The 18,639-nt window shown below is 44.6% G+C and overlaps 1 protein-coding gene across 2 annotated transcripts; it reads left to right on the top strand.

Moving 5' to 3' along the window:
• Positions 7,595–18,639, top strand: F3 (coagulation factor III, tissue factor). Of its 2 annotated transcripts, XM_018045791.1 has the most exons (6): positions 7,617–7,901; positions 8,962–9,073; positions 12,889–13,079; positions 15,224–15,402; positions 16,158–16,317; positions 17,654–18,639. In XM_018045791.1, exons 1-6 carry the CDS (start codon positions 7,802–7,804, stop codon positions 17,788–17,790), a joined length of 879 nt encoding a protein of 292 aa, XP_017901280.1. In that variant the 5' UTR covers positions 7,617–7,801; the 3' UTR covers positions 17,791–18,639. The 2 variants fall into 2 exon arrangements, with proteins under 2 accessions (XP_017901279.1, XP_017901280.1); XM_018045790.1 differs by lacking the exon at positions 8,962–9,073 and having other exon boundaries at positions 7,595–7,901; positions 17,654–18,635.

Below are 18,639 nucleotides of genomic sequence, written 5' to 3'. Positions count from 1 at the left end.
TGCCAGTGCAAGAGTTAAGTATGGGATTCTGACTGCTGTCCAGATGGAAGGCTGTGTCTTGAACAGACCCAGCTCCCCAGGTGACCAGCATAGGCCAGACACACAGTAGGTGCTCAATAAACATTCAAGGAACTAATGGATATGGCACTTACTGTGCTGTATGGTATGCCTCATGTTGTCCTTTATTTCCTAATCTTCAGAGCAAATCTTCATTTTTGTGACCCCAGCACCTAACGTCATGCTTAGCATACAGGGTGGTAGTGGTGGTTTAATCACTAGGTCATGTCTGACTCTTGTGATCCCATGGACCCTTATCCATGGGATTTTCTGGGAAAAAATACTGGAGTGGGTAGCCATTTCTTTCTCCAGGGGATCTACCCAACCCAGGGATTAAAGCAGGTCTCCTGCATTACAGGTGGATTCTTTACCAACTGACTGTGCCACTAGGGTATGGGGGTGATAAATGTTTGTTGAATTGATGTGAATGACGAATATGCCTAATGCATCTCTCCCGCTGTTCAACTGTGGAGGCCTTTCTTGCTTTAATCCAGAAGTGAGAAACTTGACAAGATTGGTAGCCAAGTTATTCTCAGGAGCTGGATCTTTTCATACCATTAAAATTACATACCTTACTGGTTTCCTGTTCACTGTCAGCTGCCATGGCCTCTTCTTTCTTATGGAAACTCTCCTCCTTTAGGGTTAGGGTCCCACCTGTCCTCTTGCATTCCTCTGGAAACTCTTCTATCTCCCCTTGCTCCCAGGTCATCAGCCTCCCCAGCAAAATAGCATCATCACCTCCCAGTCTCAGTCCTAAGCCTAGTGGTAGCCATTGTTGCTGTCAGATCACTAACATTATCAGCCTGCTCCCTCTAGAAGCAGACCCACCCCTTGACCCCAGGAGTGGACACGCGGCCAGACTTGTACTCCTCTGGCAACAGTGCTTGGTCCAAGGAGGAGACATGCGCCTCAAGCAGGGACAAAGTCCTTCCCGGTCATACTGGCTGGACCCTGGTGTGATGAAGCTGAAAGGATGGCACCCTGGCAGCAACCAGGCCCTACGCATGGAGTCCCCCCGCAGAAACAAATGGAGACTAACTGACAAGTGGGAGATGGGAGGCAGAGCAGACAAGAGCTATAGAGAGACAGGCTTCGAGACTCTCGTTTCTGCTTCCGAGACTCGTAAGCCTGTGCATTCCCCTGTAACATGAGCTAGGCGGAGCAGGCTGCTGCTGCTGGCCAAGCAGTTTGCGGTCACCATAGACCCTCCTTCGAGACCTTGTCCACTTTTACAGCTTTGACCAAACTCCTAAGCAAAATGGTTCCCAACTCCTGTCCCTAACCTCAATCTCTTCACAAGCCTGTACCCATCTCCAGCTCTCCATGCATGGCACTTTTCCTGGATGTCACTGCCCACCTCCCAACCTCAACTTGCATAAAGCTCTTCATTGCTGAGCCAACAACTTCCAGACTCTATCCTAACCTGTGGTGCCACATTTCTCTCCCCTAAGACCTTCCTCCTCTCTCTCCTTCATGCCCCCACCCACAATCAGGCACTGCTGTGTCTTCCTTCACACTGCCTACAGCTGCCCCTCCTTCCTAGTCCTCAGCCACCACTTGGGTTAGGGGCTTAGCTTCCTGACGTGGCCCTCTGACTCAATTCTGCTGGCACAGAGTGACCAGGGGAGTAAGCGTCCTGAGGTTCTGTCTGCTGAATCAGGTCCAGGCTTCTTAGCAGAACCCAGAAAGCGCCCACGAGCCTTTGTCCTAGCTTCCAGCCACACTTTTCACCTACAGGATTTAGAACTGCGAGGTGTTAGAACATTGTAACTTGAAGGGTGATGGTTTAGGAAGGCAATCAGAACTAGCCAAACATTATAAACATACATGCTCCCAGTGTAGAAATAACTTGGCTAATTCAGGAATTACTTCCCAACCTGAAAGCTCTGTTTTGCCAGAGGAATTGATAGAAGAGGATGGAGCATTATTCATTAAAGTCAGCAAAAGACTGGATGCTGCTGCTGCTGCTAAGTCCCTTCAGTCATGGGATTCTCCAGCCAAGAATACTGGAGTGGGTTGCCATTTCCTTCTCCAATGCACGCATGCATGCTAAGTCGCTTCAGTCGTGTCCGACTCTGTGCAACCCCATGGACAGCAACCCACCAGGCTCCTCTGTCCACAGGATTCTCTAGGCAAGAATACTGGAGTGGGTTGCCATTTCCTTCTTCAAGAGATTGGATGAGGGATGGGCTAAAATTTTGGAGCATCTGTCACCTATACTATTTTCTAAAATGTCAGCAAATGAGTTATTTTTTTTTAAATGAATCTTCCTATGCAAATGTTTTTAAAATGGTTATTTCATTATTTAAAAAAATATTTCATCTGAGGTGGTTATTTCAAATTTCTTTTTTGCATTTTTCATCTGAGGAAATCCACACCTAATTATTTTTTACTATTAGACTTACCTTTTTAATAGAATTGCCTTTCTGGACTGCAACTCATTTTCTTCCACATAAAAACTTGAGAGTTCATCAATACACCCAACCTGATAAAATATATGTACTTCATTCAAGCCCACAGCTAATTTTGTGAGTTAAAGACACCTGTTTGATGGACTGACTATGATATACCTAGTTTTTTTTTTTTTTGGCATGAAATGAAATTTGTTAATAAATAACATTATTAAGGTTTTTTATATCCAATCCAAAATGCTGACAGAAAACCATACAAAACCATTATACAGGAGTGATTTTATATATATATATATATATATAAAACAGGAGAAAGGTTATTTTTGTTTTATATCCAAAGTCTAGCAGAGAACGCAGCATCAGGCAAGATACTCCAACATTTATTGACTGAGTAGGTTTTCTACTCCTCAGGTTAGTGCATCTGTTACTGTAAGCCCAGGTACTCAAGACGTGAGGTCTCTTGCTCTTGGTACATCCTCTGCTTGATCAGCACCTGCTTGTGTGCATGCGAAGTCACTTCAGTCGTGCCCAACCTGCAACCCCATGGATTGTAGCCTGCCAGGCTTCTCTGTCCATGGAATTCTCCAGGCAAGAATACTGGAGTGGGTTGCCGTGCCCTCCTCCAGGGGATCTTCCTGACCCAGGGACCGATCCCGCCTCTCTTACCATCGTCTACATTGGCAGGTGGGTTCTTTACTCCGAATTATAGGGCTTAATTAGTCCCTGGGAACCGATGAGACAACCTGATGTCAATTTCGCCTGTAAATGGTCGCCTCCTCCTCCCACAGGAAATGCAGCCATTTCCTGCTCGCTGTTTGCCGAACATGGTGGGGTGTCTCTCCAGGACCCTTAGTGTGAGATTCCCCCATCCATTAAACCATTAAGGTCTTTGTCACTGTCTCCCAGCTTTTTCATCCGTCTGCCTCGCCAGGCTGGGCAACCGCAAGGCTTACAGTCCCGCAGGGTGCAGCCACTCTGTCAGGTATAAGGAGTTACAGAAGGGAGCAATTAAGGGATGTTTCCATAAAATGATACTATATAAAAGCTTTTAAATCATCTGTGTTATATTAAGAAGAACATGTTAAAGGTTTAAATTTTAAATGATTTTTTCTTATAAAACAATATCTACTATTTACATTGATGATTTATTTTGTCAACACGGTATGCAGAGAATGTAGGATGAATATTTACTGTTTCTCAAAATGAAATATGGCAGATAGTTTGATAAGCCTTAAGCTTATCAAGAGAGTTGTATGCTGAAAAAATGATCTACTCCAAGGTTTGAGCTGGAAGCTTTTTCACTAAAATTATACTTTTCAGAATACTGGTGCTATGGGATAATGTATTTAGCAAAGTTGCTTGTAAGGTATCCTAGACAGCTAATGGATGTATTTTTGAATGACCGGGATAATATATTCCATTGTATGGGCTGTCAACTATTTAATTTCTGTCTAAATGTTAACTGTTGGACTAGTATATGTTTTCACGAAATGCAAAATCATGACTGTCAGGTTTTCCATGACTAACTACTCCCTGCCAGATGTTTTTCAGGTTCTGCTAAGTCACATTTTTTTTCTCCCAGAACTCTGTGTTCCCACTCCTACTCCCTTTGGTCTTTTTCCTATTTTGCCTGTTACCTGAATTTTGGGCAAAATGGTTTTATTGCTCTTTTTACTATTTCATATGAATATAACAGTTTCCCACAAATTACTCTCAATTTCACCTTTTGTCATAGAGTTTAACCCATCCTTTTCCAGGGGAGAGATACATTTTATACAATTTATTCAAAGGAGTTATTAAGCCTTTCTATGCAAGAAAAGCTATCAGATGACTGAAAATCTTCTGAATCACTCCAATATCAAATCTTTTAGGAAACTGAAAATGAAAACCAGTTCACAAATTTTGCATTCGCTTTCTGGTCTTCAGCTGCTTCTCCTGATTAGCTTTTCCGGCTGTAGCAAGGATTATTACTCATTAGTCAGATCGTTGGAGCTCACTGTAAAGTGATGCTTTACAACACATGGTTGATTTGTATTTTCTTACCAAGTTGAGTTCATATGGAATATTCACTTCAGGCCAGCAGACAGAAAAATTCCAATGACAAATTTCATCTCTAGAATGCCAGGGAAAATATCTGGCTGCATGCGTGATTTCAAAAAGTGTTTATTGATTCAAAACATATTAAAAGCCTACCATGTGATTAAAATTGTATGAGAAATGTAAAGAAGAAACCTAGGCCTTATTCCCCCAAGGAACTGTAATGGGAAAGACAGACAACAAACACAAGTTGAAATCAAGTAAAATATTTGATGAAATTAGGTTTGTGAAATCAGTGGGAAGTGCCATAAAAGTACAGAGGAAACACTGGAACATTACCCCAGCCACTCTCACACTCCTCATTGCCCACATTTCATCACTGGTTATGCAAAGGCAATGCAACCTCTTCTACATGACCTCACACAAGTGTGTTTGAAGGAGAAACCATCAGAATATTCCTGTTGGAGAACAATGAGGTCTCTAAACTGCAAATATTTTATACGCCAACTGCAGAGCATTATTGGATGCCTATGGATGAATAAAATAAAGTGAGCCTTAGTTTACGACCTAATCTCACTTCCACGCTTTGAGAGAAGAAAGTGTGGTTGTGGAAAGAAAGCTCCTGGGGTCAGAGAGCAGATCCGCATTGTGAGATGACACAAGCAGGTTCACGCAGGACAGCTGAGCACGGGATCTTCATCTGTGAATGCATGTCTGTGAGGTCCCCTGCCAGGTCTGACATTCTCAAATCTCAAATAAGTGGATTGGTCAGGCCAGCCTGATTATCATTATAGCTTAGGAACTTTTCTAACTTCTGAATTTCCTAGATGTATCATATAGGAGGAAACTTTGGTAATTGCTGAGCTCCACTTTATTGAAGGGGATAAAAATATTGTTTTAATAATTTGTCTCTGCGCAAAAATTATCAACAGTGAAATTTTCGGAATGTACTTTGTGTAGAGCAGCATTGGAAGTCATTTGGCCACAGTCTGATCAACCAGGAAAAAAACTTTACTATGCAATGTTAATTTACCATAGCCAGTTTTCTTCCTCTTCTTCTTGAAAATGGTAAAAAAAATTGTAGCATTTTCTGAATCTTAGAAAATGTCATTCTATATTCACTCAAAAACCCATGCTAACACCCAACAAATTCCTCTTCCCTGCCTAATAACTTTAGTGAATATGCAAAATATATATTCATCTAATTTACCCACCTTTATGGCAACTTTTGTATCACAATATAACATTGAACATAATTTTTCTTATTGAATTGCTGATCTTGACATTGTTTAAAGCCCTTCATGATTTCAGGAGAGTCAGTGGCTCCAAATACAATCCAAATACAACTCCAAATACAATTACAGTGCAGATAGAGCAACAATTCCTTGCATCTTGTATGGCAGTGGTCCCCAACCTTTTAGGCACCAGGGGATGATTTTGTGGAGGACAATTTTCCACTGATTGGGGTAGGGGGTGGTTTCAGGATGACTCAAGCACATTACATTTACTCTGCATTTTATTTCTATTATTATTACATCAGGTCCACCTCAGATCGCCAGGCATTTGACCCAGAGGTTGGGGACCGCAGTTGTAAGGCATTAGGTTGAAGTGCAACATTTTCTCCCAGCTGTTTTCAACTCCAGAGTACAAAGAATCACAACCCAGGTGGCCAAAGATCTGTTAGGGAAAAATGCCTCAGGCCAAAGACTGCAAAAAGGAGACGTGCACGGCTTGGTTTTGCAAATATAAGCTTTGTGGGTTTTAGAGTTGGAAGAGAGCTCAAAGAGGAAACCAGCAAGTGCAGCTTTCAGTTTCTAGGAAGGAAGGACTCTGCTAAACCTGGACTCGCTATTTCAGTTCAAGGATGTGAGAAAATTAAATTTTGCAAAGTTGTATGTCTTTTAAAGTGAGTTTAATGCTATGCCTCAACAGGCTATATGGAAATGTGCATGCAGTGTGCACTAAAATGAAGGGCTAGCCTCCCTGGCGGGGAGGAGAATGGGCGAGGAGAGAAAGCAGACTCTATTCTCCTAAAAACTCTCCAGTCTGTCTGGGAGGCAACTACAGAGTAACAGTAGTGATAGATGGCAATACTTTGACAAGACCCCGTACAGAGCCACTCAGCGGAATGAGAGTTAACCTTCTCCTGCCTTATAACTTTCCTTATAACTTCCTCAGAAGAGGAAGCCAGAAGAATCAGAAAGCTTGACTGATTACATTAAATTTTTTCATTTAATGGTTTCTTTAATTTGAGCGGAACTAACTCAGTCCCACAAATGTCTTCTTCAACGTGAGAACAATCCTTTCGGGAACCACAAGGCGGCACATGTCACGCCGGAATTCTCCCAGAGGCAAACTGCCAGATTTAGGACAGTCCTTCCTCGGTCACTAACACGAATTGGTCTGCGTTGTGCCTGGACTGACTGACCTTCGGACCGGTCGCAACACTTGCATTGGCACCACCTCATAGCAGACACCTAGGCTAAGGGCCCCCGGAGGTGGGCAGGCCAGGTATCATTGCCTTGGGTGCGAACGACGAAATTGCAGATGCTGGCAGAAGGCTCTGCTCCTCGTCATGCTGTTACTTGGCTGCAGATTCTAAGCTCGCCCGACGTGGGCATAGCGCCCCAGAAATGCTCTCTAGGGCCAGAGAGGAGCCCGCGGCCAGTACTTTCTATTAACCTTGGTAGGTGCTGCGCTCCCGCCGGCCTGGACATTGCATCGCCAAATGGAAGGGAGGGAATCCCTCTCTTCCTCCCCAAACTCCTTCCATCCGCCCTCTATTCCTTCCCCACAGACCTGCCGCCCACTCAGGCGGGACATCTGGATAGGTGATCCCGAGGCCAGGAAGCTGGGGCGTCACGGGATCTGAGCGGCTGGGGACCCTGGTTGCCCTCAGCACCTGGACCGGCCAGCAGCCGAAGGACACTCGCGCTCGGCGGCGGGTTGAATCACGGGTGAATCAGTCCTTGCAGGGTCCCGGAGTTTCCTACTGGGAGGAGGCGGGGCGGGGTGTGGACTCGCCGGGGGCCGCCCACCGAGGCGAAGAAGGCGGGCCGGGGGCGGGGAGTCGGGAGGAGAGGCGGGGGCGGACTCCGCACGGGCGGAGGCGCAAATGTGCGCCCGGCTCTTTAAAGCGCGGCGGGGACGGGCTCCCACAAACTCTGGGCTCTCCGCGTCCCTCCCGGTTCATCCTGCAGCCCCAGGTGCCTCCAGCCCAGCCGCCGCAGCATCCTCACTTCTCCAGCCTCCGGGGCTCAGCAGAACCTTTGAGACCTCGCCGTCAGCGCGGGGACATGGCGACCCCCAACGGGCTCCGGGTGCCCTGCCCCCAGGCCGCCGTCGCTCGGGCTCTTCTATTCGGCTTAGTCCTCATCCAGGTGGCCGGAGTCGCCGGTGAGTGGCACCCTCCTCGAAGAGCCCTGGGGTGAGCCACCGGGAGGAGGGAGGACGGGTCTGGCTGACCGCGGGCTCTCCCTGCCGCCCCGAGGTGCGGCTCGCCCGGGACCCGCCGCCCCTTCTGCTCGAGATGCTTGCCCTGGGCATCCATTGTTGCCTAAGTGCCTTTGGGGCTCTCACTTTAGTTTCCCAGTGAGCCGACACCTTGAAAATGATGGGACAAGGTTCCGCACCTGCAGGGGTCGACAGGCAATGTTTGAATGTTATCCTCCATTGTATGTGGACTTTCCTTAATGAGAAACGGCTCTCGGTCTTCTCTTGATCGTCAGTGTTTTAGATTGGGTTAGTCAGTCCTTCCAAAATGTCGCTTGGATTGGAGCAGGCCCTGTAAGCCTGTTCTGTGTGAGACGCAGGCAGAGACTAACCTTCTGAGAACTGGCAAAGAAGACCTTAACAATAAGGCATCCTAACCGAATACAGCCGACAGTGTACAGGCTTATTGTCTGCCGGGGTATTTGTGGAAGTTTCTGAAATAGTGACTGAAATTATTCATGGGGTTAGATAAAAGTGAAAAAAGTCAAGATTTGTTTTTTATTGGATGCAGTCCTAACTCTTCCGACAAATGTGGGCTTTGCCCTTTAACATAGTTTGCAGAAACCCATCCTAGCCGGCTTTCCTTGCTAAATTAAACCTGGAATCCTGCCCTTCCCCCTTCTCCAGTTGGTCCGTGGATACCCTGGGCCCCTGAAGGCTCCTGAGCTGTGCTTCCAGGTCGTTATCACAGGGCTTTCCCCGCGAATAATCTCAAACAAGGACTTCAAGACCATTGTGTGTTTCCTTAGATCACCAGGTCATCTTGCCATGAGGAAACTCTGGGTTTAGGAAAATATTGCCGATTTTTTTCTTATGATAATTCAGTTAAAGCTTTTGTGGTTAGGAAAATATTAATGTGAGGTTTATGATGATGGTACAGAGTGGGAATGTTTTATACCATCAACATAAAATTGTGTGCTGAGAAGTTCATGTAAACATTAAACTGTTTCTCTGTTGTTTAAAGGCACTACAGATGTAGTGGTAGCATATAATATAACTTGGAAGTCAACTAATTTCAAGACCATTTTGGAGTGGGAACCCAAACCCATCAATTATGTCTACACTGTTCAGATAAGGTAAGCTAGGTACCAAAAAAAGAAAAATAAGATTTTTGTTGTTTCCACTTTCCTGTGCTGAATACGGATGTCTTTAAAGCTGATTGACGGATGAAATTATTTAACAGATAACAGAGAATAAGAGGGTATTCATGGTAATGTGCTGGCCGGAGTCTGTAACACTGACCTTAAACCGATAGAATGTTTGGTTTCCGGAGATGATTGGGGAAATTTGTGAGTATAAGCTGTGGAGATGTGAACTTTCTTGAGCAAGCCGTGGTGGCACTGATAGATGTGGTCGTGGATCACTGATAACTCATTTCTCTGAGTACACACAGCCTTTTCTGTGCTGTCTAGACTGCCAGCTGGATCTAACATGTTAGAGAAGAGGTAGGGAGGAGTTTGGACGTATACGTTGCCCTTAAGCAGTGTTTGATTCATTACTCTTTGGATTCATGATTTAAAATTCCGTTGCATACATGACCTTGGAGGAGGTCAAATCCGTGATTCACTGAGCAGGGAAGGAATACACCATCAAGTTTTTTGTTTTAGCAAGTTTTTGGTTTCTGAAAGGTTCTAGGATGCTTGGTAGAGATCTTATTAAGTAGAGGACAGCAGCTATGGAAACTAAGACTCCTTGTAGAAGGCACAGACATGTCGCTGACTAAAATTAAAGGTTTTTTTGCTGTTTTGTTTAACTTGTACCAAGTCTTTTGTAGCATTTGAAATGCAGCTCTTAAGTATGGAGTGGGTCTTTTAGGCGGATGTTCTTTTTTTTTTTTTTTTCCCAACATCAACTTCATGACAACTATTGCCAAGCCAACAGGGAAGAAAATTTGTGTGTGCATGCATACATGCTTGTATATACACAAAGAAAGATTTAGAGGAATTTAAAAGTCGAGGTAATAATTACAATTATGGCCAAACTTGTCAAATCAGATTCTACTTGATGAAAGTTACTAATTCCACAAATGCAGGCAGGGCTGAAGTTTACCTTAGTAGACACTTTGTTTCTGAGTAGTGATTTTAGGAAGGATGCTTACCTCTTAAATATATTGAATCTTAAGTTTGGTGAACGTGAGAAAACATATTTCTGATTTACCAGATTTTTAAACATTTAGACTTTGTCAATTCTGAGTTGTCAGACTGCAAGGCTACTGTTAAGTAAGCGTGTCAAGTCTTAAGTTCTCAACTGCAAGGCTGCTATTATTTAAGCGGACATGGCCCCCGTGTGCAAACAACCTAGCGCAGAGCTGCAGCTTGGGGGCGCCCGTGGGCCCTGGGTTGGGTCCCGCCCAGCGGGCCATCTATCCTCGTGTGCTGAAGGAACTGTGAGAGGTCCCAAGGCCCTGCCGGAGACCCGCACTCTTCCGTTACCAGCCCACGGGTAAATGGGATTCCTAGGTAAAGGGACCATAGTAGTCATTTTATAGACGAGGAAACCGCCCTGGAAAGGTAAGGGATTTACCTTGGTGTGCTCACAGCAGGGTCAGGAAGCAAGGCCTACGGAGCAGCGCGCACCCCCACCTTCTCAGTGGGTCTGCGTGAGTCTTACGTGAGACTCCAGAGCCCGGAGGAGGAAAGAGAGCCGTTCCCCCGGTCCTCTCAGTGCACCTTTCTCCCGCCCGTCGTCTTCCCTAGAGAAAGCATCTTGACCCGCCGCTCCTCCAGAGCCAGCCGCCCCACCACCAGCCTGTGCCCAGACACAGGGCGCCACAGCTGTGCCTGGAGCTCCAACTGCATTTTTCCCTTTTGGAAGCAGTTTTCAGTCGCAAAGTGTTACTGGCTCAAGCCTTGCCACCCAACCATCCCCTGAAATACTGGTTCCATAAATCCTAAATTGGAACTTCCAGAGCTTGTAGAAAATAACCTGCTCCTTAATTGGTGGGTCTGAATTCTGTTGGGATTTTTTAGAGGTTCAGGCGGGACTTTTATTATTTCCAAATCAGGAGATTTTGCAATACCCAGAGGAACCTCGGAGGCGTTTATAGTGTTAATGCTGATAATAGCAGTCAAGAGGAACTGACTGCAGAATTGCCCCTTCCCAACCAGTTCGCAGTACTTAAAAGCTCGATAACTTTTGGTGATTATTACCTGTGCCAAGTTTTTCCAGAGGTCTGTGGTTCCTCCTGTGAGCTGAAGGAACCGCAAATGCTATCTCTCAGATGGAATGTAGCTACAGCACCCAGAAGTGTTTCTTCTGTTATCTGAACAACTTGTTTGCCATAGCAGTGGAGAAGAATCATCAGGTTCTTGTTCACTTTAAAAAATAGAAATGATGCCGTTTTTAAAAATGCATTCTGGTCATTCTGGAATTAAGGCTGCATCTCTACTTTTATCACAGAAAATTAGAGAAATTCAAGAGTATGTAAACATATTTCTGTCTTAATCTTAGTTTGTGAATTTACGGACCAAGAGTGTGTTTATCCACACCCTCTTAGCCTGGTTATTTAGTTCAGACTTTTAAAAGATTCTTATTTATGATTCTTATGACTGGATTTAGATAGTTAAATCCATATGGCAGCTTGTTTCCTCCCCAGTTCAGCCTCTAAATGTAAACCATCTAATGCTCCACAAATCCTGGCAAGCCCTAAAGCCCCAGTTGGAGGAGCACAGGGCTGGAAGTACCAGGCTCACTTAAGTGCTTTAATGAGATATCCGTGCTGGGGCCAGGGAAGGGAGAGATCAGTTCTGAGCAAGGAGATCTGGAGTTTCCTGTAGAAAGTGGGACTGGAGTGTGGCCTGGAATGACGGGCAGGACACTCTGGGGGTTGACGATGGGGAATAACAGAGCAGCTGTCAGCTCGCGTGGGACACTTGTCAGTGCCTCAAGTGGCACGGACATTTTTCTAGGAATTGTTTCAGGTCTGCAGAATAGTTTCACGTTTTTCATAGAAGTTCTTTATATCATTTCAGGATAATTTCATTTTTAGTGCTTCTTTAAATCATTTTCTCTTCGATGATACCTTACAAAAGAAAATTCTGTCTTAAGAGAGCGACTCAGATCTGTCTCTTAGTCTCAGACTTTGACAGACACTACCTGTATTGTTACTCTGTAATTTTTGATGGCTCATCCTGTGAAAGTGAGGGAGGCAAGTATTGATCGTATAATGAGAAGAACAGACCCAGCTCTCAACTCATAAGCTGTAAGACCTTATAGAAGTTACGTAGCAGCTCTGAGCTTCAGTATCCTCATATGTGAGAAAGAGCCAGTACTTTCTTGAAAGGATTAATACCAAACGAAGTAACATGTTTAAGGGTCCAGTAGAGCACCTGGCTTATGGTAGTTTTAATAACTGTTAAGTAACCACACCAATAATGGTCACAATAGAATGTAATAGAATAGAATGTATTATTATATAGACTCTATGACTGCATTGACTATATTCTACATAGAATACAGAATGTGATAAACAGAATATAATCATATAATAAGTAGACTAATAAATAATTGAATCTTGATGGAAAATTGTCCCTTCTCCCACAGAGTCATGACAAATCATCCACATTTTAAGAAAGGTATTTAACGAAATGATTCAGAGCACAGACCCAGTAGTCAAACTCCTGTCTGGCTCAGAAACCCAGCTCTGTGACTTTGCGCTGGTCACCCAGCCTCCCTTTCCTCAGTGGCCTAATCTGTAAGAACAAAGGCAATTTCAGAGCGCCCCCTCGCCCCCACCAAAGGTTGCTGAGAGGACCTGAAGTGCTCAGCGTAGCAAAGGCCTCCTCAGGATTGCTGTGGAAGTCAGTGTAGGAACACAGCAGCCCAGCCAGAAAACAGTTACCTTGTTGGATGCAAATCATAATGCTCCATTTCTCTTCCTTCCTTTCCTCAGCCCTAGATTAGGAAACTGGAAAAACAAATGCTTTCGCACAACAAACACGGAGTGCGACGTCACTGATGAGATTGTGAAAAATGTGAACGAGACGTATTTGGCGAGGGTCCTTTCCTACCCGGAGGACACCAGCATTTCCACTGTGGAGCCTCCGTTTGCCAACTCCCCGGAGTTCACACCCTACCTAGAGAGTAAGTAGCTCAATTTGTAGTAACCTTTCATTCTTATTTTCATAAATCTCTAAATATTCTGTGAGCTTGTGACCCTTAGGAATGATTACATTAAAAAAATGTTTATCCATAAACACATCTTCTCAGAAAGTAGTAAGCGCCACAGCCCTCCTGGCTCATTCTGGATGTGGTAGGAGGCTCATGGGATGTGAACTTTGGAGTTGATAAAAATGTCATCAAGTAGCTTTCTCCACCAGTCTGTCTCCAGACCCTACCAGTAACTGGCTGGATAGGGGGCAGAGAGTAGGAAATTCACAAAAGGCTGGCAGTTCCAATATTTCCCCATATAGATTGGTGACCAAAAAGTTCCATAAGATCTTATGGAAAAGCCCAAATGAAATTTTTGACTGACCCAATATTTAGGAGCTTTTGTATATCTTCTGAATTTTGTGTCCCATCATCAGACCAGAAGTCCCAATTAGGGTTTTTCACAGAAGGTTACAAATCCACTGGGAAAGTTCGGTTTCCCTCCCATCCCGTCGTTGGGCTTGCTGACCTTTTTCCTCGCTTGACCAGGATTTGAGTCCTGTGATGTGCTGGCGCTTGCCGGGCCAGCTCCCGTCCTGCTTCCTTCGTGCTGCTCTTGAAAACACAGAATGCTTTTCTCCCCAGCCTTTGCTAAGGGAGTACAAAGGATTCCTGCCAAGTAGGAGATGCAGATTTTTGATCATGGCTATGGTTCTGAACTAAGTGTTTTAAATAAACACACATGTAGCACACTGAGAAGAGTGAAATCGGCGGCTCTGGTAGAAGATTTAGAATGAAAGTGTTGTGTTATTGGTGTTTTTATGTTTACCCCGCTGATACCCCATGAGGAGTTTCTCCAGGCAGGGGTGGAGGGAATGGGGCAGAGGAACAGGCAGCCCCTTTCCCCTTAGTGTCTACTCTGAGGGTGGAAACGGGGCAGCCTCACCCCAGGTGAATCGGACGACCTGCCCTGAGCCTCTGTCTGCCAGAGCCTGTCTGACTCCTTGGTGCTTTTAGCTGTGTGCCTCTCCCGGTTCTAAGCTTAGACCCCACCCATGACCACCGACAGTAACTACAGGTTTATTGATATTTAGTCTCCCTCCTTGGGCAGCATCCTCACGATTTCTTTTATAGTTCATGAGGATCTTTTTAAAATACTTTCCATTTATTTTTATTTTTGGCTGTGCTGGGCCCTCCTTGCTGCATGGGCCCCTCTCTAGCTGCGGTGCACAGGCTTCTCGTTTCGATGGCTTCTCTTGTGGAGACCGGCTCTAGGGTGCATGGCCTCAGTGACTGTGGTTTCTGGGCTCTGGAGCGCAGGCTCAGTAGTTGCGGCACAAGGGCGTAGTTGCTCTGAGGCATGTGGGATCTAACCAGATCAGGGATCGAGTCCCTGTCCCCTGCATTGGCCGGCAGATTCTTTAACACTGAGCCAACAGGCAAGCCCCGTTCTTGAGCTTTTTGTAAGCTACTTCAAAATCCTTTTTTGGTGCAAGAGAGAAAATAGTTTATATTTCTGTGTGCTCATACACACACATCCTTGCCTATAATTCCTATTGAATTATGAGGATTTGTTTCACTATTATTCAACCAAAGCACATGAGATAATTGAGCCATCAAAGAGACCTGGTGGTTAAAAGTGATTTTTTGAGATACCAAGGACATTTCGTGGGCTTTCCCACAGCCTCTATTGTATCTAAAATATGGAATCTTTTGCAGCTGTTTGGTTAACCACATGTGGCTGTTGAGCACTTGAAATGTCAGCTAATGCCGTATGTGTAAAATATACACTGGATATTGAGAAAGATCTCAAAAGTTTTCATATTGATTGAATGTTAAAGTTATAATATTTTAGCCATATTGGGTTAAATGAAATAGATTAACTTCACTCACCTTTTTACTTTTTCTAATGAGACCACAAGGAGATAGATTTAAAGTGACATCTGTGGCTCCCAGTACATTTCCGCTAGACAGCACTGCTGTAGAATGCCTCCTGGTTCAGCTCCGGTGCCAGGGAGCTGGTTCTTTGAGGTATTTCGTGAGGGATGACTAGGTGGTTATTAACCATGATAACTCAATGGGGTTCTACTTTGTATAGAACTCTTTAGTCCCAACGAAGCTCATTTTCTGTGTTTTAGCAAACCTTGGACAGCCAACAATTCGGAGTTTTGAACAAGTTGGGACAAAACTGAATGTGACCGTACAAGATGCACGTACGTTAGTCAGAGCGGACGGCAAATTTCTAAGCCTCCGGGATGTTTTTGGCAAGGACTTGAATTATACACTTTACTACTGGAAAGCTTCCAGTACAGGAAAGGTGAGCATTCTTTTGTTTTTATGACTTTTAAAAAATTGCAAATCCTTGATTTCACTTCTTCTCCAAGTCAAACATCAAAGCAAGTCGTTGACAGGGCAGTGTTGTGGAGTGGGAAGCAGACTGCTGTCTCGGTGCTGCCTGTGACTTCAGCTGCTTTGGACTGGCCCGCCTCGGGTACCCAGATTCCCAGCCAAGGGGCAGGACCAGTCATCTCTAAGGTTCCCACTAGCTCCCCCATTTCTTCTTCTATTGAGGATCCCAGAGACAGAATTTGTTTTTCATTCAACAATTAGTACTTCTTTCCTTTTTTCCTTTCTTGCGGATATCTTCTAATGGGGCTAAATATTGGGTTGACTGTATCCAAAGTGTCTTCATCCTTGGGGGAAAAAATCCTTAGCAGTTATCAGGGGGAGCTTGATGAGCCAACTGACTTCCAATCTTTATGTCAGATGTGTCCACATAGGCTGGGCTTCCCTGGTGGCTCAGGCCATACAGAATCTGCCTGCAATACAGGAGACCCAGGTTCTATCCCTGAGCTGGAAAGATCCCCTGGGAAAGGGAATGGCTACCCACTCCAGTATTCTTGACTGGAGAATTTCATGGACTGAGGAGCCTGGCGGGCTGCAGTCCATGGGGCTGCAGAGTCAGACACAGCTGAGCGACTAACACTTTCATTTTACTACCACACGGACTTAGTAAAGGCAACAGAATTCACTCTGAGCCTGGATGAATAAAGAACTCTTATCTTTTAACAGAAAAAGGCCACGACAAACACTAATGGGTTTTTGATTGATGTGGATAAAGGCGAAAACTATTGTTTCCATGTTCAAGCAGTGATTCTGTCACGAAGAGCTAACCAGAAGAGTCCAGAAAGTCCCATCGTGTGCACTAGCCACGAGAAAGGTCTGGCCACAGGTGAGGCTCTGCCCGCGGTCTGGGAGGCAGGGCTGCCTTCCGCGGGACTAGCTACACCCTCAGGACTAGACATACTATCTTCAGGGTTTCTTATGGTTGGGGCAGGGGGAGGGTATTCATGATTTTAGACATTTAGTTTCTGTGTCATTCCCGTGTATTAACAGGTGTTTTTTAGTTTTTTTTTTTTCTAGCACCTAGCATGCACTAAGCTCTCTGCTGAGCGAGCCCTGGGCCCATGGTAGATGTTTAGGATTTAGTATCAAATCACAGATTTCTCTGGGCATTTTTTCATACTTCTGGTTTGTGGTGAGCTTCACCAGCTCACCTGGGGAACTGGGTATAGCAACACCCCATAGACGTTTGTGAGCACCTATCATGGGCTGCTGTTAGCCCAGGGTCATAACCCATGAAGCAAAGGGATTGGGGCTAGCAGATACATGTGTACATGTGTGTACCTCACTGGCACACGTGTGCACACATGTGCCACACCACAGCACAGACACCAGGTGAGCAGTGGATCTTATCTGGAGGTGCCATGGAGGCTCAGACATGTGCACGAGGCTGAGAGCCCAGGAATCTGCCTCCAGGCTTGATTGGGATCGTGCTCTGAGTAAGGGAACAGAAGAGTGAGAGGATAGTAATAATGACCTAGTGCCTTGCTGAGAGGTAGTTTAAATATTTTGAAGTCACTTTAAAAATTCTCTCCTGTTAACTGACAGTGACAAAAGGAAAGGGCTCTCCTTCTCCCAGGCCCTGCACCGTTTGGGCCATCACACCCGCAGCCCTCACATCCATCTTCCTAAAGCCAGCTTGAGCTCCCCTGCCTCGCTGTCTTCGCGCACACCTAGATCACTGCTTCCCCTGCCTCTCCTTTCTCTGCTGAAATGTGTCCTCTGAGAATCGTTTCATGTGCCGCCTCTACCAGGAAGCCTTCTTATTGCCCCAACCAGTTATGTCTTCTTTATGTGAATCTGGGTAGCACTCTGTATCTCTCTTTGCACTGATAGTTCATCTTCTACTATAATCATTGCTACCCAACTCGGCATCATCTTTAGCCACTTGTTTCTAACAGCTATTCTTGCTTCCATCTACATGTATCTTTCTAGACTGTGAGCATTATCCAGTTTGTTAAATGCTTTTTCATTGTTGTCAATTGCCTGCAAACATCTAGGGTTTGAGAGATTCTTTCCTAACAGAAATGTGTGGTGGAGAAAGGAGATTTCAAGTTACACAAAAGCTGGATGGTATAATTTGGGGTTATGCCCTGGGTTCTGCCCCCTGAAAAATGAGATTCGGGCTCTCTGTCTGAGTTGACTTGGTACCTTTTATTTTTCAGAACTTTTCTTCATCATTGGTGCAGTGATGCTTGTGATCATCATCTTCATCGTCGTCCTGTCTGTGACTCTGCACAAGTGCAGGAAGGTGAGAGCAGGGCAAAGTGGGAAGGAGAACATGCCCCTCAACGCTGCATAAAAGATCCTGCTCTTGGATCTCTCTGCCAGCTGCAGAGCTCGTGCTGCCCTGTGACCAAGAGCTCTTAAGGCAGCAGAGCACATGGAAACACAAGTGACTGGAGCATACAGACCCTGAGGCTCAAAGAAAGTTCTTATCTGACCTCTTGCGATTAGCATCTTGGTTTCAACATCAGCATTAAGACACTTTGGAATGTAATGAGCGGTACAACCAACTCCCAAGTTTTTAAAATTGCTGTTTTAACACTAAGGCACCTTTTGCACATATCATGGTTTCATACTGTATATTTTCTACATTCAAGTTGAAGCCAGATTATCTAAGGAAAAACAAATGAACAAATGCCTTAAAAATTCCTGCGTGGACTTTTGGAGAACTTTTGAGAGGCTGACATCAAACCATGTGGGCAAGTAAGGTGGAAACTGGGTGGACTTTATAACGTCTGTCTGTCTTTTTGTAATATGGTGTTTAAGGTCTTTTTTTTTTTTTTTTGAGTGCTTTCGGAGGTTTCAACAATTAGCAAACATTTATATGAATGTGTTAAAAGCAGAAGACTTGTATTTGGGGCACATTCTTAATATGCATACAGTTAGCACTTTAACTGACAAATGCTGTTGATGAAACACTTGACAGCTAACTATGTTTTTATAAGACTACCAACAAATTATATAGAGTTTAAGATTTAAGGTACTTCAAACTTTATGGTCCACATTGTATGTATTTATATAATTTGAAAAGAGGTTTTATATATGGGGATTTTCTATTTATAGAGGTAATATTTTTCTGTTTGTATATTTTGAGATAATTTATTTAATATACTTTTATATAAATAAAGGTGATTGGGAAATGTGA

Source organism: Capra hircus, chromosome 3 (genome assembly GCF_001704415.2).
Source record: "Capra hircus breed San Clemente chromosome 3, ASM170441v1, whole genome shotgun sequence".
Taxonomy (NCBI): domain Eukaryota; kingdom Metazoa; phylum Chordata; class Mammalia; order Artiodactyla; family Bovidae; genus Capra; species Capra hircus.
The sequence above is the reverse complement of the archived record's forward strand: the minus strand, read 5'-3'. Positions and strand labels throughout refer to the sequence as shown.